Here is a 23,649-nt window from a genome sequence, read left to right as displayed (position 1 = left end):
ATCAGATCTAATATAAACAATATACATAGTAATAAAGAATACTATATTAGGACTACATATAAATGGAGTACAATATCAAAGTATTTCCTGAGTTGCAGTTGCAGCTATGCGCCTTTAGGTGTCAGTGGAGAATCTTCCCCTATTCCCTTTGCTGCGTAGTTAGAGTAAACACTAACTTAGCCTTTTTGCCAGTTTACGGAACTGGCGTAGGTCTTACCTTCAGCGTGTGAAGCCTGTAGCCCAGCTCCGCCTCCTGCGCTACGAAGTTTACGCAGCCGCTGCGTCCCGCCGTTGAGACGCTCAGAGGCACGCCAAGGCGCTCTCGGGGAAGGACGCTGATTGGTTCTTTCCCTCCGTGACGCGGGAGCTTCTCCTACCCCCACAGAGGAGGCGTTTCCTTCGGCTTCGGGCCTTACTCGAGGCCCCGGCTTTGAGGCCTTGTGTGCGGAAGGGTAAGAAAAAACTGGAGGCCATTAGATTTCATTGTATACATGGGATAATATTATTTTGGAGTATTTTGGAGTTCTGGATAAGGGGTACTTGCCAGGGAGGAAGCTAGGGCCTTATTACAGCCATAAAGCCTCAAGGCCTGGGCCAACTTGGGCCCTCCAGGTGTTTTGGACTTCAACTCCCACAATTCCTAACAGCCTGCCGGCTGTTAGGAATTGTGGGAGTTGAAGTCCAAAACACCTGGAGGGCCCAAGTTGGCCCAGGCCTATTTTAAGTGATGCTGTGATTATTCTCCCTTGCCTTTTCCCTTCCTAGCTCTGAAGCAGAACCAAAATGTCGCTCTACGATGACTTGGGAGTGGAGACCAGCGATTCCAAGACAGAAGGCTGGTCCAAAAACTTCAAACTCCTGCAGTCTCAGCTGCAAGTGAAGAAGGCGGCACTCACCCAAGCAAAGGTAAGGATAAAAAGTCTGGTAGAAGCGACACCTGTCACTGATTGCTGAGGTAGCTGCCTTTAACTAAGCACAATGTTAATGTAGCAGTTATTATTATTAATATTTTGTTCAGTCAGTATCAACAAAATTGGGGTGTTGTAGGTTTCTCGGGCTATATGGCCATGTTCTAGAAGCATTTTCTCCTGACATTTCGCCTGCATCTATTTATTTATTTAAAACTGGTTTTGACCTACAAAACGCTTTACGGCTCCGGCCCAGCGTACATGTCCGAACGTATCTCCTTCTACGTTGATATTCAAGCAGTGCTCTTTCTAGGTCAGAACATAGTCCAGGATAACTCCCAGGTATTTTGGTGTGCTGCAGTGCTCCAGTGGGGGTTTCTTCCCAAGCAGTAATAATAATCTTTATTTATATCCCACTTTTATCTCTAACGGGACCCAAAGCAGCTCACAACATAATACAAATCAAATCACATTTAACATAAAATACAAGACAAAAACCACACAAAGCATAATAATGTCCAGAAATAAGACAGAAATAAATACTAAGCATTAAAAACATTTTATACCATTTATTTATTTATTTACGACATTTGTAGCCTGCCTTTCTCAACCATACGGCGACTCAAGGCGGGTTACAGATTACAATTATTGCGGAGACTCATCAATTAAAAGGTATATTTTGCTCAGCTCAGTGCAAATTAACCTTGCTATCATTAACAATTGAATTCATTCATCAAAAACCTGCTTGAACAGGTAGGTCTTCAAATGGTTCTTGAAAGATGACAGGGAGGAGGTAGTTTTAATCTCAAGGGGGAGGGAGTTCCAAAGAGCCAGGGCGGCTACTAAGAAGGCTCTCTCTCGTTGCCACCAACCATATTTGTGAGGGCGGTAATGAGAGAAGGATCTCTCTGGAAGATCTTAATGCTGTGGTTCTCAACCTGGGGTCCCCAGATGTTTTTGACCTTCAACTCCCAGAAATCCTAACAGCTGGTAAACTGGCTGGGATTTCTGGGAGTTGTGGGCCAAAAACATCTGGGTACCCACAGGTTGAGAACCACTGTCTTAATGGTCAGGCAGGTTGGTAAGAGGTGATGCGGTCAGATAGGTAATAATAATAAAATATAAAAACTATTTATATTTCACCCTGTCTTAATAATAATAATAACACTTTATTTGTACCCCGCTCCCATCTCCCCAAGGGACTCGGTGCGGCTTACATGAGACCAAGCCCGCAATACATCAAAAAATAAAACATCAATAAACAATCAATACACATAAACAAAATAGACAATAAGCAATCAACAGTAACATATAAGCATTTAAAACCAAAGGCCGGGCCAAATGTGATAGATTAAAATTAAAAAATAATGCTGATGTGAACAAGGTAGGATATAATTGGGATAGGATTTTCAGAGAGAATGCGGGAACGCAATCAATCCTAAAGCAGTAGTAAAGTGCATTTTGAGGACATAATGCTTCCCAGATGGACTCAGGGCAGATTCGAAACATAAAAGGTAAACATTCAGTGCCCGAACACAACAACAACACACCCATGATAACAAAATTTGGCAACTCAACATATAAAAACAAATTATGCCTTAATAATTAAAATTAAATAAAAACACAACCTATTAGATCGGACATTAGACAAAACATCAAACAGAAGCATCAATTTCCCAGTTCCATGGGGGCAAATAGATTGATCATTGCTCAAGATGTCTATTGAGCTGGTGGTGGGGTAAGTTGGGCCTCAAACATTTAGGGCTTTAAAGGTCAAAACCAGCACCTTGAATCGGGCTCGGAAACTTATTGGCAGCCAGTGTAGGTGCTGTAATGGTGGTGGTATGCTCCCTGGGTCCAGCACCTGTCAACCTGACTGCAGGTCTCTGAACTAGTTGGAGTTTCTGGGAACTTTTCAAGGGCAGCCCCACATAGTCTAAATGGGATGTAACTAAGATGCGGACCACCATAGCCAAGTCCAGTTTCTCAGGATACATTTGCAGCTGTCGCACAAGTTTTAATTGTGCAAAGACCCTCCTGGCCACAGCCAATACCTGGGCCTCCAGGCTTAGCAATGAGTCCAGGAGAGCCCCCAGACTTAAGACCTGTGTTTTCAGGGGGAGTGTGACCCCATCCAGCACAGGTTGCCACCCCATACCCCAATCTGCCTTACAACTGACCAGGCTTGGAGAATTATTAGCTCAAATTCAGTTTTCATCAGTGAAATGGAATGTTTAATGTCTTGTCGAAGGCTTTCATGGCTGGAATCACTGGCTTGTTTTGTGTTTTCTGGGCTCTATGGTCGTGTTCCAGAAGCATTCTCTCCTGACGTTTTGCCTGCATCTATGGCAGGCATCCTCAGAGGTTTGTTCAGAGGTCTGTGGGAATGAGGCAAGTGGATTGTATTTATATTTGTCAAATAATGTTCAGAGTGGGAGAAAGAATCCGTGTCTGTTTGAAGCAAGTGTGACTATTGCAATTAGCCAGCTTGATTAGCATACATCCTGAAAAACCCATAGCAACTCAGTGATTCTGGCCATGAAAGCTTTTGAGAACACACACAACAACATGTCCGTGTTATAACTTCTGAGCCTTAGATTTCTATTAAACATACTTATTTTTCTTTTTCTTTTTTCCCCTGGCCTACTCTTTCTTAAATAAATATTATGTTGCCACTGGCATAGATGTTGAGTTCATACTGTATTCACTCAAACTTTGTAATTAAGGGAATAATTGCAAAACCATTTTTTGAATGATAAGCATTTTTTTTCAAGCCAAGCTTAGTGGCCTGAGGGGAATAACCCCACAGATCAATGAAAAGTCTATAAAATAAAATCTCAAAGATACGATTAGTTGTCTGTGTATAATATCTTTAATGTTTTTGTGGGTGTTTAGAGCCAAAGGACAAAGCAAACCACAGTTCTTGCTCCTGTCATTGACCTGAAACGAGGCAGTACTTCTGATGAGCGACAGATCGTAGACACCCCTCCACACGTGGCACCTGGCCTGAAGGTAAGGATGTAGTTTTTAGAGGTAAGCCAGGCTTTATAAGGAAAAGGGGGCTTTTAAGATTACAGGTGGTTCTTTGATGGATCACTTTGTAGCAGAATCACCTCTCACTTTCCTCCCATCAGGAGGAAACACTCTTCTCTGCCTCCCACTTGGCAAGGAGACTCCATTGAGAGAGATGATAGAAAGGGCGTTCATAGTAGCTACATCACTAGTAGCTGCATCACTCCTATGGATCAATTTGCCCTCCTCTTAGATTTTTATTTATGCCAGAAGCAAATTGAGAATATAATTATAATGTATTAAAAATCACAAACAAAGTTAAAATCATGGCATTGGATTAAATGTCCTTTAAGCCAATGGAGTGCCTGTGGTGTTGCTGTGAGAAGGTCCTCCATTGTGCATGGGGCGGGGCCCAGGCTGCATTGTAGTAAATGGTCTGTGGTTTGCTCTTCTCCACACTCCATACCTTGTAGCCCCATTTCTTAAGGTTGGCTTTGCATCTCGTGGTGCCAGAGCGCAGTCTGTTCAGTGACTTTCAAGCTATCCAGTCTTCTGTGTGGCCAGGAGAGACTGTCTTATCCAGTCTCAGTCATTGATTAAGGTTCTGGGTTTTAACCTGCCACTTTTGGACTCTCGCTTGCTGAGGTGTTCCTGCGAGTATCTCTGTAGATCTTAGGAAGCTGTTTCTTGATTTAAGATGTTGGTGTGCTGGCTGATATCCGAACAGAGCAGAGATATCACTCCCTTGGTCCTTTCATTATTGGTTTTTACTTCCCGACGGATGTCAGGTTGTGCAATACCAGCTAAACAATATAATTTCTCCAGTGGTGTTGAGCATAGACATCCTGTGATAATACAGCATGACTCATTAAGAGCCACATCCACTGTTTTAATGTGGTGAAATGTGTTGCACACTGGGCACAACAGCAGAATAGCAAAGCTCAAGAGAAGATGTCTTCACTATGTCTGGTTGTGATCCCCAGGTTGTGCCACTCAGGTTTCATATGATATTATTTCTAGTACCCATGTTTTGCTTGACAATCAAGGAGTCCTTTTATATTACTTTTATTCATTATTGAAGCTCTAGACTGCTGTCCAAATTTGACGGGTTCACTTTTGTTTGATTAATATGGTCTCTGTTTTATCTCTTCTGGGAATGTAAGTCCAAAACGATTAGCAATCCAGAGGTTCCCCATCTTTGTTCTTGGTGATATGCTTTCCTAAACTTTAAACAAATGTATAGGTAAGATTCAGTGGCTTGAAATGAATGCAGGAGCAAACTGAAAAGAACTCCCACTTTGGAGAAGAGATACAGATTAGTAATAATGGAATTGGAAAGTATCGCCACATTTAAAAATAATCTATATTGCCTCTTTGAAGCAGCGTTAACAAACCCATGTGCCATGAGCATAGTCTAACTTTGTTTGCAGTTCAGTTAGATGCAGGTTGGAAATTATATTTTGACATATATTGTGTGCAGCTCATTTTGTGTATAGCAGCAGCCTTCATTGGGAATGGTGTTGCACATAGGTAGTCTTTTTAGAGAGGTGTTTCCAAGCAGATTTTTAGATATTACCTTGAAAGTGGAACCAGATGTTCTCAAAGGGCCTCTTCTGGATGCAATTCTGCTGGATGACTTTATATGACATGTCGCTTGTCTCTATTTTTTGTTCTCAGGATCCTGTTCCCAGTGGCTTTTCAGCTGGAGATGTATTAATCCCTTTAGCTGATGAGTATGATCCAATGTTCCCCAATGATTATGAAAAAGTAGTAAAGCGCCAGCGGGAAGAACGACAACGACAGCGAGAATTGGAGAGGCAGAAGGAGATTGAGGAAAGAGAGAAGTGAGTGGTCTATCAAGCTTACCTTCTAGGCTCTTTTCAGTGTTTTGAAGTCTTTCAATTGATTAAGCAGATCAGTTGAAGTTAGTTTGTATCTTGAAGAAAGTAAGTCATTTGAGATGTAGTATTGGTGATTTGATGTGCCTGATCACCTCTCAACAAAAGATTCCCCCAGGCACTTCCAAGCCATTAAATGCTAATCAAGGTGGTCAGTTGAAACATTCACACCTAGCTTCAGCAGACAAGAGTCCTTTGTCCCACCCTAGTCATTCCACAGATATATAAACCCATTTTCCTACTTCCAACAGACCTCACTACCTCTGAGGATGCTTGCCATAGATGCAGGCGAAATGTGAGGAGAAAATGCCTCTAGAATGTGGCCATATAGCCTGGAAAAACCTACAACAACCCAGTGATTCTGGCCATGAAAGCCTTCGACAATATATTTATTTATTTACGACATTTATATGCCGCCCTTCTCATTAATATGCCGATTCAATACCATACCATGACTAATTTTTTCTGAACATTTTTTTATAATTAGGTACAACATTTCTTCACACAGGCATTAGATCTGGCAAAAACATGGGTCCTATATAGGCCTTCAGTCCTCTAGGTGCCTTTTTTAAAATGATGTAATTCTTTAATAATAATAATAACAATAATAATCTTTATTTGTACCCCACCCCCTCTCCCCGAAGGGACTCAGGATCTCTAATTCTTTGATCTCTAAGGCCCCTTCCACACAGCTGTATAAAATCCACATTGAACTGGATTATATGACATTTTCAAAGCAGATATGTTGGATTATCTGCATTGCTATTCTGGATTATATGGCTGTGTGGAAGGGCCCTAAGTCACCCCAAGCAGATCAAACCCACTACAAAATGGAACAGCTTTTCTTCCCCAGCTCTGCATTCCAATTCCATTCCTATCATTCTGGCAGGGGGAACTGAAAAGGAAACTGGAACTGATATCACATCCCTTCCAGATTGAATATAGTTGTCTGGATGCATGTGAAAAATGATACCTGGTGAGGTTACCTGCATAAATTGAAAAGAAATAAATTATAAAGAATTGTTTGTTATGTACAAACTGTGTAAATGGTTGCTTCAAAAGGAAGAAGAAAATAATATATACTGCAGCGCCTCCTTAGAAGTGTTTGTGTACTGTAATTGCCTACAGACAACAATGCCTGTTGTGAGCTGCCAGATATTGGGCTAGCTCCCTTCCAGTGGGCTCCAATAACACCCAGACAACAAGTTCTTTATCCATTCTGTATTATTTCACACTTGCTACAAGATTGTCATCTTAATATCTCCTGTAATTTCTGTTCGTTTTTCAAGGAGGCGCAAAGATAGGCACGAGGCGAGTGGATTTTCCAGACGGCCCGATCCAGATTCTGACGAAGACGAAGATTACGAAAGGGAGAGGCGGAAAAGAAGTATGGAACTACCCTAATTACAAATACTGCAGTCTTAACTCGGCATGGATGGGATTTTGCTTATTTCTGCCCTAAGAAGTTGATTAGACTTAACCCTGGCTGCAGATTTGATTTTATAATCCCCAAAAGTGGCCAGATTCTGCCTGAGAGAGATTGGCTGATCTAAAAGATGTGTTTATTTATTTATTTACAGTATTTATATTCTGCCCTTCTCATCCCACAGTGGACTCAGGGCAGATTACAATGTACATATACATGGTAAACATTTTTTCATGAGGGTATTCTGGCCACTGGAGGAGCTGTCGCTTCACCGTCCATTTGTGACACTGATGGAGTACTTCCTCATTCTTTGCATGCTTGCTGGAGATTTTTATGGTATCGTAAATTAGCTTCCCTGCATAAGCGATACCTAAATTTCCTACTTGACAGATGCAACTGTCTTTCGGACTGCAAAGGTCAACAGCAAGCTACACAAATTGGTCAGAGACTCACTCCAACCTGGGCTGGCTTCGAACTCATAACCTTTTGGTCAGTAGTGATCTTAATGCAGCTGACTCCCAGCCAGCTGCGCCACAGTCCCAGTGTAGTTATTTCAGTCAATTGTTCACACTGATTTGAAAATACGCCAGATAAATTCTCTTCCCCATTCATCAACATATTGAACTCACAGATTTGCCAGTGTATTTTTTTCTGTTCCAGCCAAAACAACATAGAATCATTGAAAAAGTTAAAGGCACACACCTTTTTGTGCAATATAAGCTGTTGTGGATTCTTTTCCTCATGTGATTGGTTTCTTACACAGGCATGGGAAGAGCTGCCATCGCACCGCCTACGTCGTTGGTTGAGAAGGACAAAGAACGTACGTATATTTAATTTTTCCAGCATCTGTCTTACAGGAACCCTTTTCAGTGATGCTTATTTGCTGAGGACGTCTGTTATTAAGTACTTTCTTGGCCATTGACAGGCAAAGCCCGTGTGTTCCATAGTAAGAATGGCTTTTGCACTGAATTAGTCTATAGTCAGGATGGTTGTAGAAATGGGAAATTTTGCTGGGATCCTTAAAAAGAAGGAGTAGATTATTCAGATCCTGACTTCTCTGCGACCAGTTTCCTCAAGCTCAAAGTGAAAATTAACCAGGTTTAATTTTCTTTCTAAAAGACAGGAGGGAGGGGGCCAGCCTGATGTCACTGGGAAGGGAGTTCCACAGGCTGGGGCCACCACTGAGAAGGCCCTGTCTCGTCCCCACCAGTCACGTTTGCGATGGTGGTGGGAATGATCGTAAACCGGATCGGGGTATAGGGTGGCAACCTGTGCTGGATGGGGTTACAGTCCCCCTGAAGTCTCGGGTCCACAGTTTGGGAGTCCTCTTGGATTCATCTCTTAGGCTTGAGGTTCAGACGTCGGCGGTGTCCGGAAGGGCCTTCGCACAATTGAGACTCGTGCGCCAACTGCGACCATACCTCGCAAAGGCTGATCTGGCCAGGGTGGTCCATGCCTTGGTCACCTCTAGATTGGACTACTGTAATGCGCTCTACGTAGGGCTGCCCTTCAAAACGGCTCGGAAATTTCAGTTAGTTAACCGGTGCTCCTTACAGAGAGAGGTCAACCCTCCTGTTCAAGGAGCTCCATTGGCTGTCCTTCATTTTCCGGTCCCAATTCAAGGTGCAGGTGTTTACCTACAAAGCCCTAAACGGTTTGGGACCTGCCTACCTGCGTGACCACATCTCTGTTTGTGAACCTGCACGCTCCCTTCGTTCATCTGGAGAGGCCCTGCTCACGATTCCACCTGCGTCGCAAGCACGGTTGGTGGGGACGAGGGACAGGGCCTTTTCTGTGGTAGCCCCCCGACTCTGGAACGCCCTCCCCAAGCACATCAGACAGGCCCCTACATTGGCAGTCTTTAGGAAGACCTTGAAGATTTGGCTATTCCGGTGTGCCTTTCCAGAATAGGAAACCCCAGCAACATGTCCCAAAAGCACTTTACTAGAGACTTAAGATTGTCGACACATTGCACTTACCCAAAAATCCTTATACTTCAACTGTCATACTCAGCACTTTTAATCTGTACCCATCTACATTTGGCCTGGCCTTAGTTTTATTGTGCTACGGTGTATTGTTTTTACTGTTACTGTTATTGCTTAATGTTTTGATTTGCTTTATGGTTTATGTGTATTGTTGTATTGTTGTTTTATTGAGGCCTTGGCCTTTGTAAGCCGCATCGAGTCCTTCGGGAGATGCTAGCGGGGTACAAATAAAGTTAATATAATAATAATAATAATAATAATAAGGGCAGGGCCCCTCCAGCTGATGTTAAACTTCATGATGGTTCGTAATGGGAGATACATTCGGAGAGGTAATCATCTCACTATCATAAAAAGGCATATAAAGTATCAAACACACTTAACTGTAATTTAGATAATGTCCTGAGACAATGCACTTATATTCATGTTTGTCCTTTTGCCTCTCTTCCAGCCCCGCCATCATTCCCCTATGAAGAAGAGCCAAGGTCTCGTGGATCATCATCGTCCTCATCTTCATCATCCAAAGCAGCCATTCCACCCCCCATGTACGATGAGCCCGAGAGGCCCCGCTCTCCAACCGGACCCAGCAATTCCTTTTTAGCTAATATGGGGTGAGTGAGTACGACTACATGGTGTTTATTTTTAAAAGGCAGTAGAGGGCAGCATGGTAGAGCAACCACACAACTTTTGCTCATGCAGGATGTTCACACTGACCATGTAATGCACTTCGAACCTGTCTTCAAACTGCAGTGACTAGACAACAAAGGCTTACAGAAACTTAGGAAAGAAAGCCCTTTGTACACAAAAGTACTCTGTGGTTTGTGTAATCATCATCTGGGCCTCAAACTGTCTCCAGGATTTCCTGTGTAACCATCTGTACAGCAAAACCACTTCCTTCAATACTAGTTTGAAACTGACTTCCTTGGTCAGTGTAGATGTGACCTTGGAGAAGGTTCTGCAAGAGGGTTTTAAAAGAAGTGGGTTTGATTTATACATTTGCAGGCACCTTCCTGTGACACTCTGAGCTGTTATATATTTATTTATCGTATCAGGAGCAACCAGACATTTGTATTACATTTTTAACAAAACAAACAAACAAGCAGACAGACAAAACACAAAGTTTGCAAGCTTGATAGTTGATTAAATGTCCTTTGACCAGTATCTGGCCACTTGGAGTGTCTCTGGTGTTGCCACAAGAAGGTCCTCCATTGTGCATGTGGCAGGGCTCAGGTTGCATTGCAGCAGGTGGTCAGTGGTTTGCTCTTCTCCACACTCTCATGTCGTGGACTCCACTTTGGCCCCATTTCTTAAGATTGGCTCTGCATCTCGTGGTGCCAGAGTGCAGTCTGTTCAATGTCTTCCATGTCACCCAGTTTTCTGTGTGCCCAGGGGGGAGTCTTTCATTTGGTAACAGCCATTGATTGAGGTTCTGGGTTTGAGCCTGCCACTTTTGGACTCTCGCTTGCTGGGGTGTTCCAGCGAGTGTCTCTGTAGATCTTAGAAAACTATTTCTTGATTTAAGTTGTTGACATGCTGGCTGATACCCAAACAGGGGATGAGCTGGAGATGTCACTGCCTTGGTCCTTTCACTATTGGCTGCTACTTCCCGGTGGATGTCAGGTGGTGCAATACTGGCTTAATAAATAAATAATACCAGCTTGAAGTGTTTTGTAGCATACTTATATTCTAGATTAATACTTCTATGTTTTTGAATTCTTTCCCCTTAAAGTACTCAGATTATAAGTGCTGCTCCTAGGCTGCTTCAGCATCACATCCTGGAGCATTCCTCCACTTGTGCATCTCTCTTGGAGATCTTTGAATCATTAAGAGAGTGTTATTAGTAGTATGGGCAGATGGAAGCTTTCCAAGTCATTTGGTATTGCAGCACCTAGCATTCCTCACCACTGGATAGGGATTATCTGTTTCACATTCCATAAGGAGCCCCCAGTGGCTCAGCAGTGTGGCAAGAGCTCCTGCTGGTGCTCATCTCCATTTCTAAGCCAAAGAGTTGTCCATAGACACCTCCAAGGTCAAGCGGCCAGCAAGACTGCATGGAGCACTGCTACCTTCCCACTGGAACAGTACCTACTGATCTATTCACATTTGCATGTTTTCGAACTGCTAGGTTGGCAGAAGCTGGGGCTAACAGCAGGAGCTCACCCCACTCCCTGGATTCGAACTGCCGACCTTTGGGTCAGCTTGTTCAGCAGCTCAGTGGTTTAACCTGCTGTGCCACTGGGGGCTCCAAAATGTTGTATACGGTATACAACTACAGTAAATAAATAAAATCTTATATAAATAAAATGTAATGTTCGTTTGTGGGATTAACAGAACTCAAAAACCACTGGATGAATGGACAACAAATTTGGACACAAGACACCTACCAACCCAATGTATGTCCTTCACTAAAAAAATGGATTTTGTCATTTGGGATTTGTAGTTGCTGGGATTTGTAGTTCACCTACAATTAAAGAGCATTCTGAACCCCACCAACAATGGGATTGAACCAAACTTGGCACACAGTTCTTCTATGAGCAACAAAATACTGGAAGGGTTTGGTGGGCATTGTCCTTTGGTTTTGGAGTTGTAGTTCACCTACATCCAGAGATCACTGTGGACTCAAACAATGATGGATCTGGACCAAACTTGGCACGGATACTCATTATGCCCAAATGTGAACACTGGTGGAGTTTGGTGAAAATAGACCTTGAGCTTTGGGAGTTGTAGTTGCTGGGATTTATAGTTCACCTACAATCACAGAGCATTCTGAACCCCACCAATGACAGAACCCCCATGTGGGCCACAGCAACGCACGGCAGGGGACGGCTAGTAATAAATAAATATCTTCAAGATATCTCACTATGTACATTTATGCAGATACCTGTATACCAAAAATCCTAAACACTTCTGGTACCAAACATTTTGGTTAAGGACGACTCCACCTGGAATTATTTCCCTACATTGTTTTAAATAAAAGAAGCAGGGGAAGGATGCTTTAGAACTGAGATCTCATCCAAGCCTTGCCATACAATTTCCCATGTCCTCTCTCTCTTGACTTTAGGGGCACCGTGGCGCACAAGATCATGCAGAAATATGGCTTCCGAGAGGGCCAGGGTCTTGGGAAGCACGAACAGGGCTTGAGCACTGCCTTGTCGGTGGAGAAAACAAGCAAGAGGGGCGGCAAAATCATTGTCGGTGACTCTGCTGACAAAGGTAAGAAGTAACAATGAGGTCACTCATTTGCAGGTGGACAGAAGTGACCAAAAGATATGACAAAGTTAGCAAAGAGGGGTTTGGGTTGCAATGAGTTTTCCGACCTGTCTGGCCATGTTCCAGAAGCATTCTCTCCTGACTTTTTACCCACATCTATGGCAGGTATCCTCAGAGATTGTGAGATCTACTGGAATCTAGGCAAGTGAGGTTTATATATCTGTGGAATGTCTTGGGTGGGTGAAAGATCTCTTCTGCAGGCGAAACGCCAGGAGAGAATGCCTCTAGAACATGGCCATATAGCCTGAAAAAATCTACAACAACCCAGTGATTCTGGCCATGAAAGCCTTCGACAATAGATCTCTTGTCTGTTTGAGATACGTGTGAATGTTGCAATTGATCACCATGATTAACATTGAATAGCCTTGCAGTTTCAAAGCTTGGTTGCTTCCTGCCTGGGGGAATCCTTTGTTGGGATTAGCTGGCCCCAATTGTTTTTTGTCTGGAATTTTAGAGTTTTTAAACATATAAACCTTAATTGCCTAGTGTCCAACAAGCCTCACAACCTCTGAGGATCCCTGCCGTAGATGTGGGCGAAATGTCAGGAGAGAATGCTTCTGAAACATGGCCTTACATCCCAGAAAGCTCACAATAACCCAGTGATTCCAGCCATGAAAGCCTACCACAAAACAGAAAGGGGTTTGTTTATCTCTCGCCATGTGGGCTCATTGCAGATTGCTAACAGCCCGTGGTAAGCTAACCATTAACTGACCCGCTGGTTCCTCTACTTTAATCTGCCTTTGGTTGCCTTCTGCCTCCGCCTGTAACAGGCTCAGGTGTTCTCAGTGAACATAATCTTCTGCAAAATGCCCTAGCAGGTTTAAATATTGGCATATCTGATAAGGCCAACTTGTAAAGATCATGAGAATTTGAAGTTCGGTTCATTGCCCTTCAACTAGTATCACCTTCTATGTGTCACTTTAGAAACAACCTTCCCCACAGCACCTTTGGCCTGACAAATGGAAATATGCTTTAAAAAAATTGCAGCATTTCTATTTCTTAAGCTTGGTGTTTTATCCGGTGGCGCGGTGGGTTAAGCCCTTGTGCCGGCAAAGCTGAAGACACATGTGAGCAAGTGAGAGTGGCTTTATTACATTTTTTAAAAGACCCAGAGGTCAATAAGGAGTTTTAGGCAGGCTGCTTTCTTGTGTTAATGTTAAATATTTTGCCAAGGAAGAACACTTAAGATAAACATGCAGACATAGCTATCCATACAAAAGTGCCAGCGGTCAATTGTTCACACATCTTAGGTTTATGTGCACTGTTTAAGAAACAAGGCAAACCCACAATAAATAAGCAAAACTATTGCAAGAGAAAAATACCTTTTAACTGATGGGTGGAATGTGTTGTCACAGGGTTGCTGTGACCTCAGATGTTGTGAGGTTTGTTGGAAACTAAGCATGTTGAGTTTTATGTATTTATGGAATATATCCAGGGTGGGAGAAAGAACTCTTGTCTGTTTGAGGCAAGTGTGAATGTTGCAATTGGCCACCTTGATTAGCATTTAATGGCCTTGCACCTTCAAAGCCTGGCTGCCTCCTGCCTGGGGGATTTTTTGTTGAGAGGTGTGAGCTGGCCCTGATTGATCCCTGTCTGGAATTCCCCTGTTTTCTAAGTGTTGCTCTTTATTTACTGTCCAGATTTTAGAGTTTTTTACAACTGGCAACACTAAAAAAGCAGGGGAATTCCAGACAAGAATCAATCAGGGCCAGCTAACACTTCCAAGCAAAGGATTCCCCAGGCAGCTGCAAGGCCATTCAGTGCTAATCAAGGTGGCCAATTGCAACATTCACATCTGCCTCCAGCAGACAAGAGTTATTTCTTCCACCCTGAATATTATTCCACAGATAAGTATATATAAACCCCACTTGCCTAGTTTCCAACTAGGGATTGTGGCGCAGCTGGCTGGGTCAGCTGCATTAAGATCACTACTGACCAAAAGGTCATGAGTTCAAAGCCAGCCCGGGTCGGAGTGAGCTTCCAACCAATTTGTGTAGCTTGCTGTCGACTTTGCAGCCTGAAAGACAGTTGCATCTGTCAAGTAGGAAATCAAGGTACTGCTTATGTGGGGAGGCTAATTTATGATGCCATAAAAATCTCCAGCAAGCATGCAAAAAATGAGGAAGTACTTCATCAGTGTCACAAATGGACGGTGAAGCGACAGCTCCCCTGATGGCCAGAATACCCTCATGAAAAAAGCTGGAATGTTAAATAGCCGGTCTGAGTCCCTCTACTGAGATTGAGAAGATTGGGAGATAAAAGTTTTAAATAAATAAAATAAATAAATAGCCTCTGTGTGTCTGTCTATATATGTTGTGTGTCTATGGCATTGAATGTTTGCCATGTAATCCGTCCTGAGTCCCCTGCAGAGTGAGAAGGGCGGAATATAAACACTGTAAAGAAATAAATAAATAATAAACTGGCCTCTGGGGATACCTGCCACAGATGTGGGCAGAACGTCAGGAGAGAATGCTTCTGGAATATGGCCATACCGCCCGGAAAACTCACAGCAATCTGATGGGTGGAATATTTGTAATTCCTTATCTTCTTGTTGGGAGAAGGGACAAGAGCTGTGTAACTGTTTTAGCAACTAATCCAGTTTTTTGGTGTCTGAAAATTTGTTCAGAAGTAGTTTGAGATTATCTTCCTCTGGGGTTGAGAGAGTGTGACTTCCCCAGAGTTACGCGGTAGATTTCATATCTGAAAAGGGGTTCAAAGCCTGGTCTCCATAGTCATAGTCCAATGCTCAACACTGGAACACTAAAAGACCTAAAGAAGCTTACAAGTGCACCATGAGATGCCCTTGCAGTGACTTCCTGAAATCAGTCAGAACAGGAATGTTTTCATTTGCTGACAAAGCAAACAAAAAGCCACATTCTCTCACAGCATGCCATGACTTATCTGAGCAAAGCAGGAACACTGGTTTATCTATCTTCAGAGATAGCAGAATCCTGAGCCATTAAGGAAGGTGATAAGCAACAGTTCTTGATTCACGTGTCCACAATAACCCATCGATTTGATATTTATTTACATCTGGTAGGAGCTCAAGTGAAAGCAGAACATAGTAGTGGCCACTCATTCGCAGTGTACCAAATTGGTTTTTAGATCCTGATGTATTGTCATGTATGATTATGTACATAGTGTGATGGCACACCCGAGCCTTTGGGAAAACGATATTGTCTGGCTTTACTCAGGGCCTATCTGTATATCTTCTGTTAAGATTAAGACCCTTTAACACAGAGGCACTTTAAGGTGAAAAGATAACCAAATGAGTTTACTGCAAGCAAGATTAATAAAGAGTTAACTCCACCTGGGACTATCATAAAGTAACTTAAAACAATACATTACAAAATGAGAATTTGCTGGTTACAGCTGGTTGAGAGCTGGACCATAGGGAAGGCTGAGCGAAGGAAGATAGATGCTTTTGAACTGTGGTGTTGGAGGAAAGTTCTGAGAGTGCCTTGGACCCCAAGAAGATCCAACAGTCCATGCTTCAGGAAATAAAGCCTGACTTCTCATTGGAGGGAAGAATAGTAGAGGCCAAGATGAAGAATAGTAGAGGCCACAGGAAGGAAAGCTTAGAGAAGACAATGATGCTGGGGAAAATGGAAGGAAAAAGGAAGAGGGGCCGACCAAGGGCAAGATGGATGGATGGTATCCTTGAAGTGACTGGATTGACCTTGAAGGACTTGGGGGTGGTGACGACCGACAGGGAGCTCTGGCGTGGACTGGTCCATGAAGTCACGAAGAATTGGAAACGACTGAACAAATGAACAACAACAACAGTAATCTTTCTAGGGTCTTTGAAAGTCTCTCCTGCCTCTGGTGCAAAGCAATGATTATAAACTGTCTTAATCTTCTTTCCTGTGAAGCCTAGGCTGGCCAAAAGCTTCTGTTGTCCTTTGGACTGCTGGTATAATAATATTTATTGTTTATAATAATATTGCTAAATGCAGGTGCTAAGGATTACCAGACAATCCTGAGTTACAATAGCTCTGCTGTAGAAAAGAGGGAGGAATCCAGCAAAGAGCTCTATACAGGGAAATGGAATAGACCAACTAAGGCTGGCTTCCGGGGGATATTGTCCTCCACTCAAAAACTAATACAAAGGAAGGTATCTACAGTATTGGGAAAATCCATGAACAGGGAGAACTAGAGGAGAGGAGAGGAGAGGAAAAGGCTGAGCCAAGACTTCACAACATAGTGGATAGTTATCTTGTTTTCCTCCTACTTTTAATAAGAGCATAATTATGCTAGTTTGGAATTGTAGGACACTCAAAACCTTCCCTCTGTGTGCATAGATAATCTAGTCCAGGCATGGACAGACTTTGGCCCTCCAGGTGTTTTGGACTTCAACTCCCACAATTCCTAACAGCCGGTAGGCTGTTAGGAATTGTGGGTGTTGAAGTCCAAAACACCTGGAGGGCCGAAGTTTGCTCATGCCTGGGCTAGCCTGAGATTACATTATTATATTTAATGTCCTTTTTATTTTTTGACTAGCAGATTCATCCAAGAAATCCGATTCAAATCCTTTAACGGAGATATTAAAGTGCCCAACCAAAGTGGTTCTGCTTCGGGTAAGTGCCCAACATTTCTGTTCATGCGTTCTTTCCTGCAGTTCTGGTTTGGAATATCTGGTTGGTGTAATGAGGTCCAGAGAAAGAGCTATAGCTCAAAAGATGTAGGACATTGGTTCTCAACCTGGGGTCTCCAGATGTTTTTGGCCTTCAACTCCCAGAAATCCTAACCGCTGGTAAACTGGCTGGGATTTCTGGGAGTTATAGGCCAAAAGCATCTGGGGACCCAAGGTTGAGAACCACTGATGTAGGAGATTCCAACTGGTTTGGTTTCGACTTCTCACAGTTCCTAAGGAGGATTGACAAGTGAAAATACGATGGAAACTACCAGGAAGAACAAAACAAAACAGCCCCCAGGTAAATGGTCACAATCTTGCCTGAGTCATTTTCCCATTTTGCAGGAATTGGCTCAGCCTGAGGTTGTAGCTTATGCTTCAGTCTCTCCTTTTTGATTTATGAGTACATGTTTGTGTGTATGTGCTAGCACAGCAAAAATCCATGGGCATTGCATAGTATATAGAGCAGTGCTTCCAAAGCAGTCTGATGTGTTGTTTTGTTGTGACTGCAAGTTACTTCTTATGTATAGTGACCCTATGGCCAACCTATCATGGTGTTTTCCAGGCAAAATTTGTTCAGAAGGGGTTGCCCTCTACTTTCCTTTGAGACTGAAAGTGTGTGGCTTGCCCAAGGCCACAGAATGGGTTTCCATGGCTGAGTGGTTCGAACTCAGTGGTTTGCACCGGGACTGTGGCGCAACTGGCTGGGAGTCAGCTGCATTAAAATCAGTACTAACCAAAAAGTCATGAGTTCGAAACCAGTCCGGGTCGGAGTGGGCTTCCGACCAATTTGTGTAGCTTACTGTCGACCTTTGCAGACCGAAAGACAGTTGCATCTGTCAAGTAGGAAATTTAGGTACCGCTTATGCGGGGAGGCTAATTTAACTAATTTACGAGGCCATAAAAATCTCCAGCAAGCATGCAAAGAATGAGGAAGTACTTCATCAGTGTCACAAATGGTCAGTGAAGGGACAGAATACCCTCAAGAAAAGCTGGAATGCTAAAAAGCCTCTGAGTGTCTGTCTATGTATGTTGTGTGTCTATGGCATTGAATGTTTGCCATGTATAAGTACATTGTAATCCGCCATGAGTCCCCTGTGGGGTGAGAAGGGCGGAATATAGATACTGTAAATAAATAAATAAATAAATAAATAAATAAATAAATAAATAAATAACTCTTGCTGGGACTTGAATTGCAGCATTGGCAGGATGGCTGAAGTTTGGAATTCCACATTTGGCTATGCAGTGTTTGAACCCCCTCTTTGTTGTCCCTTGCCGTGTAGGAAGCAAAGCACTTTCCCAGAAATGGTGGCATTTTCTAGAAGCTGACCATTGACTTTCTTTATTTTCAGAATATGGTTGGAGCTGGTGAGGTGGATGAAGACCTGGAGGGCGAGACCAAGGAGGAGTGTGAAAAATACGGCAAAGTGGGGAAGTGTGTCATTTTTGAGGTACAAACAAGTGTCACTTTCAAATACGAAACAATTATTCTTTGCTCTTTTACATATAGAGATACTAAATTTTACCTAATACGGTACAATAAATGCAAAAATGAAAGAAGGCAGATTATGCACAATGTTAGAAATACGTGATGGAAGGGAGAAATCCCTACAGTGGGCCAAGATACCACATCTGTATATCCCTTTGTTAGGAGAGGACATAAATTACTGTCACCCCATTCCTAACAACATAATAATAACATAATAACATAATAATAACAACAACTCCAAGGCTTGGAATCACTTCTGTACTTAACACACGCTCCAGTCCAAGGTAAAATAGCAAAGCACTTTACTGAAGAATATTTGAAAAGCAATTCAGCAAAATAGTATAAAAAATAAAGTCCAAATATCAGGATAAATCAAAGTACTGAAGTGGCTATGGAACTCTCTCCTAAATGAAGTCAGGTCTGCTCCCTCTCTCCTGACCTTCAGGAGGCAAGTTATTTATTTATCGTGTAAGGAGCGATCCAAACAGTTGTATTGCATTAAAAACAAACAAACAAACAAAACACAAAGCAAGTGAAATCCTGGCTGTGGAATCAGACATTTGCAGAGTGACGATGGAGACCAGTAGAGACTAAAGTTATTGACTACAATGTGTGGACTGAGTTGGACGATGTTTTTAACTTGGTGAATGGTTTTTATATGTATTTTAATTTTATATGCATTTTAACTTATTGTTTTATGGATGTTGTTTAAATGTTATTTATTGTTAAATTTAATTCTTGCTGTTAGCCGTTCTGAGTCCCTCCACGGAGGTGAGAAGAATGGGATGTAAAAGTTCAAAATAAATAAATAATAAATCAAAACCCAGGAATACAAATGCAGAATAAATCCAAAGCATGAGATTCAGGAACAGTCCTCAAAAACTTGGAAACATGAAAAAGGGAACATGGAACTAGAAATCCCTTGACTTGACCAAAGTTCTATACTCAAACACCAGTGTTGCCTTGACTGGCAAAACAGAGAAAATCATACCTTCTCACCTAGGAAACTGATAAAGACTTCTTGGCTAATAGGTGTCTTGACCTTCGTACACTCTCCTGAGAAGCTCTGTGTTGACGGAACACAAATCTCCTATCTAACTGCTCATTCGTCTCTCCACCTGGACTTTCATTTTCATCCTCTTGAGCTTAGATCTCTTCCTGACCTTGATTCCCTAGCAAACTGCCTTCCTGGAATGTGGCCTTCAGACACAGGTCGCTCATTTTCAGGGCTTAAAATCTCTTGCTGGCTCTCCTGCTGCTCCTGCTGACTTGCAGACCCAGAATCTTTAGTGTCATCAGTCTGAGTAACAGGCTCAGAATCCCCAGATCTGTACAGGCACAATCAAAGGTTGGACTACAGCAATCATTGTCGTCATGTAATACCATCCCCGTATTTACAAGAAATAGAAAAAGCAAAAACACTCCCTTGCCCTCAGGTTTACAATCTAAAGACATGACATACCAGGACAAGGCCATGGCAAGTGAAGACGGAATTAATTCCAGCAGATATTACCTCTTCTCTGCCTCTGAAGCCAGAACAATGGCCATGAAGATGGAAGCAGGACCTTTTGACTGCTTCTGGGCCTCAGGATGAGAGAGCCTCTTATGTTCCTCCATGGAGAGATGCCTTTATCACAAATGGTTGTAGCACTGGTCTCATTAAAACACAATTGGATTTGCCTTCAAATATGCATCATATCCCTTCCTGTGGAGCTCTGCACTGAAGCATCATTTGTGTACATTAGTATGGGTTTATATGTGCAAGGCTTCCCTGGAGATCTTTAAACAGAGGTTGGATGGTCATCTGTCAGGAGTGCTTTGATTCCTGTGTAGCAGAATGGGGTTGGACTGGATAACCCTTGGAGTCTCCTCCAATTCTATGACAAGCCTATGTTCCTGAAGTGGAATCTACTTCTTGATAGAGAGAAAACAATTTGCCCCATCTTTGCTGACATAATGCTATTCTAGGGTGTTTTTTTTAAATGTACTATAAGCTTTATAAAGCTGATAGTCATCATCCACTGAGATTTTCAAGATTGGGATTATATTTACTGTGTGTTCCAACATGTTGCACACTCTGTGTATCCAGTCTATGGCGTACATCAACCTGGCAGCCACTAAATAATTTGATACTGTGGTTGTACTTCTATAATGCCAGTGGGTCAAAAGTCATTGGGCAGGCAATGAGTCGGTTGAAATCTCGTGCTGAAAAGGGATCCTTGGAGAAGGTTCACTGTCTGCATCCCAAAATATGGACACAGTGTGCTCCCTAAGAATGATTCAGGCACTGTCACTCAATTCCTGAGAAATATCTTTATATTTTTAAAGTGTTCAAGATAGTTTGTGTCACCCTCTTCCCTTTTAAAAGCGGGAACAGCTGCCCAAGATCACTTTGCATAGATTACATGTCTGAATGGCCAACAAGTGAAATGTTACGTGTTATTAATACACTACTTTTTTAATATTGCTTCATTTGAAACAATTTTTAAAAATTACAAAAATCCTAAAATTAGGACAGTAAATAAAGAGCAATACTAAAAACAACAACAACAACAACAAAAAAATAACAGGAGAATTCCAGACATGAAACAGTCAGGGCCAACTAACATCCCCCAACAAAGGATTCCCCCAGGCAGCAACCAGCCAAGTTTTGCAGTTACAAGGCCATTAAATGCTAATCAAGGTGGTAAGTTGCAACATTCACGCTTTCCTCAAGCAGACGAGAATTCTTTCTCACACCCTGGACATTCCACTGATATACTGTATATACTCAAGTATAAGCCGAGTTTTTCAGCCCTTTTTTAGGCTAAAAATGGTCCCCTTTGCTTATACTCATGTCAAAGTTATTTATTATTTTACTCTGTTATTATTATTATTACATTTACATTATTTTACTCTATTATTTTTCTATATTATTATTACATGTATTATTTTACCCTATTATATTTATTAATTTACTCTATTGTTATTGTTATTATTACATTTATATTGTCTTACTCTATTTTTATTTTTATTACTACATTATTTTACTCTATTATTATTAACATTTATTATTTTTCTCTAATATTTTTAATAAATTTATTATTTTACTCTATTTTTATCAGAAAGATACGTAAGTACCTTTAAATTGAAGAAGGTTAGAATAATGATTTAATCAGAGTTGGGCAGCCTTATCTTAAATTACAGTTTTATATAAATATTCAAAAACATTTAACCTCAATTAATGTAATTTTATTGGTATCTATTTTTATTTTGAGATTTACCCACAGCTGCTGTATTTCCCACCCTCAGCTTATACTTGAGTCAATACGTTTTCCCAGTTTTTTTGTGGTAAAATTAGGTGCCTCGGCTTATATTCGAGTCAGCTTATACTCGAGTATATACAGTATATACTTCACTTGCCTAGTTTCAACAGACCTCTGAGGATGCCTGCCATAGATGTGGGCGAAACATTAGGAGATAATGCTTCTGGAACATGGCCAAACAGCCCGGAAAATTTATTTATTTATTTATTTATTTTGCAGTATTTATATTCTGCCCTTCTCACCCTACAGGGGACTCAGGGCAGATTACAATGCACATATACATGGCAAACATTCAATGCCATTAGACATACAACAAATATAGAAAAACACAGAGGCAATTCAATATTCCAGTTTTCTTTCATGAGTGTATACTCGATTATGGCCACAGAGGGAGCTGTTGCTTCACCATCCACTTGTGACACTGAGTCCTTGATGGAGTACTTCCTCATTCTTACGCATAAGATTTTTTATGGTATCGTAAATTAGTTAAACTAGCCTCCCCGCATGAAGCGGTACCTAAATTTCCTACTTGACAGATGCAACTGTCTTTCAGGCTGCATAGGTCAACAGCAAGCTAGACTATTAATGGTCGTGAGCTCACCCTGACCAGGACTGGCTTCGAACTCATGACCTCTTGGTCAGTAGTGATTTAATACAGCTGACTACTAACTAGCTGCACCACAGCCCGGTCATAGCAACTCACAGCAACCCAGTGACTCCGAATTACCAATAGTTTGGAAATTGTCAGTAAATGCTATGCATTCTACCAATGGTCCAACATACACGAAGAGAAAGACGGGATATAAATGAAGTTGTTAATAATAATAATGATATCAGTATTCAAAATTATAAACATATAATAATTGCTTTCAGTGTTGTGTAAGAGAAGCATGATCAAACCCTCATTTCCACACAAATAATACATTAATAGGAAGTGTTGTAATTATTATCATTATCGAACCTGGAACAAAATGTGCTGTTTACAGAACTGCACAGGACTTGAGTTGAATGTATTTGTTTATATTGACTTCCAATTCGTGATATTTTTTTTTCCTTAACGCAATTATATGTGTTTGATTCAGATTCCAGGTGCTCCTGATGATGAAGCTGTGAGAATATTTTTAGAGTTTGAAAGAGTTGAATCTGCAATTAAAGGTAATAGTCTTTGCCTAAGGTTAACCTAAAAGTACGTCCTAAACATAATGGTATAATGGTAGAGATTTATGAGATTTATGATGATAGATAAGGCATGGGCAAAGTTTGGCCCTCCAGGTAATTTGGACTTCAACTCCCACCATTCCTAACAGCCTCAGGCCCCTTCCTTTTCCCCCTCAGCCGCTTAAGCTTAAGAAAATATATTTATTTGGGTGAACTGACCTCTGTTTGACGGATACATTTTGCACTTTGCTTCTAGCTGTCGTTGACCTGAATGGAAGATACTTTGGAGGACGAGTAGTGAAGGCGTGCTTCTACAACCTGGACAAATTCAGAGTCTTGGATCTTGCAGAGCTAGCCTGATTTCCATTTTTCCACCATGGATTGAAAACCGATTCAATACATCTAGCATCTCACTATTTTCAGCAGCATCTGGGGATGGCGCAAACAGTGGCATTCTTTCCAGCAAACTGGAAAACAGCCTCTAAGTGGCGCCCCACCCTCTCCCTCAATTCATTGTGATGGACACAATTTATTTTTATTGTCGTATAAAATCCCTTTAAAGATACAA

At 41.9% G+C, this 23,649-nt stretch overlaps 1 protein-coding gene across 2 annotated transcripts; it reads left to right on the top strand.

Annotated features, from left to right (window-relative positions):
* The first annotated feature begins 287 nt into the window (after window positions 1-287).
* RBM17 (RNA binding motif protein 17) lies at window positions 288-23,649 on the top strand. 2 transcript variants are annotated; one of them, XM_060776448.2, is made up of 12 exons: window positions 288-452; window positions 766-906; window positions 3,804-3,920; window positions 5,598-5,764; window positions 7,108-7,205; window positions 8,008-8,064; window positions 9,678-9,837; window positions 12,288-12,439; window positions 17,000-17,073; window positions 18,482-18,580; window positions 23,006-23,078; window positions 23,338-23,649. In XM_060776448.2, exons 2-12 carry the CDS (start codon window positions 784-786, stop codon window positions 23,439-23,441), a joined length of 1,224 nt encoding a protein of 407 aa, XP_060632431.2. In that variant the 5' UTR covers window positions 288-452; window positions 766-783; the 3' UTR covers window positions 23,442-23,649. The 2 variants fall into 2 exon arrangements, with proteins under 2 accessions (XP_060632431.2, XP_060632430.2); XM_060776447.2 differs by having other exon boundaries at window positions 16,997-17,073.

This window comes from Anolis sagrei, chromosome 5, assembly GCF_037176765.1.
Source record: "Anolis sagrei isolate rAnoSag1 chromosome 5, rAnoSag1.mat, whole genome shotgun sequence".
NCBI lineage: Eukaryota > Metazoa > Chordata > Lepidosauria > Squamata > Dactyloidae > Anolis > Anolis sagrei.
Note: the sequence above shows the minus strand (reverse complement) of the source record. Positions and strands in the feature narration are given on the sequence as shown.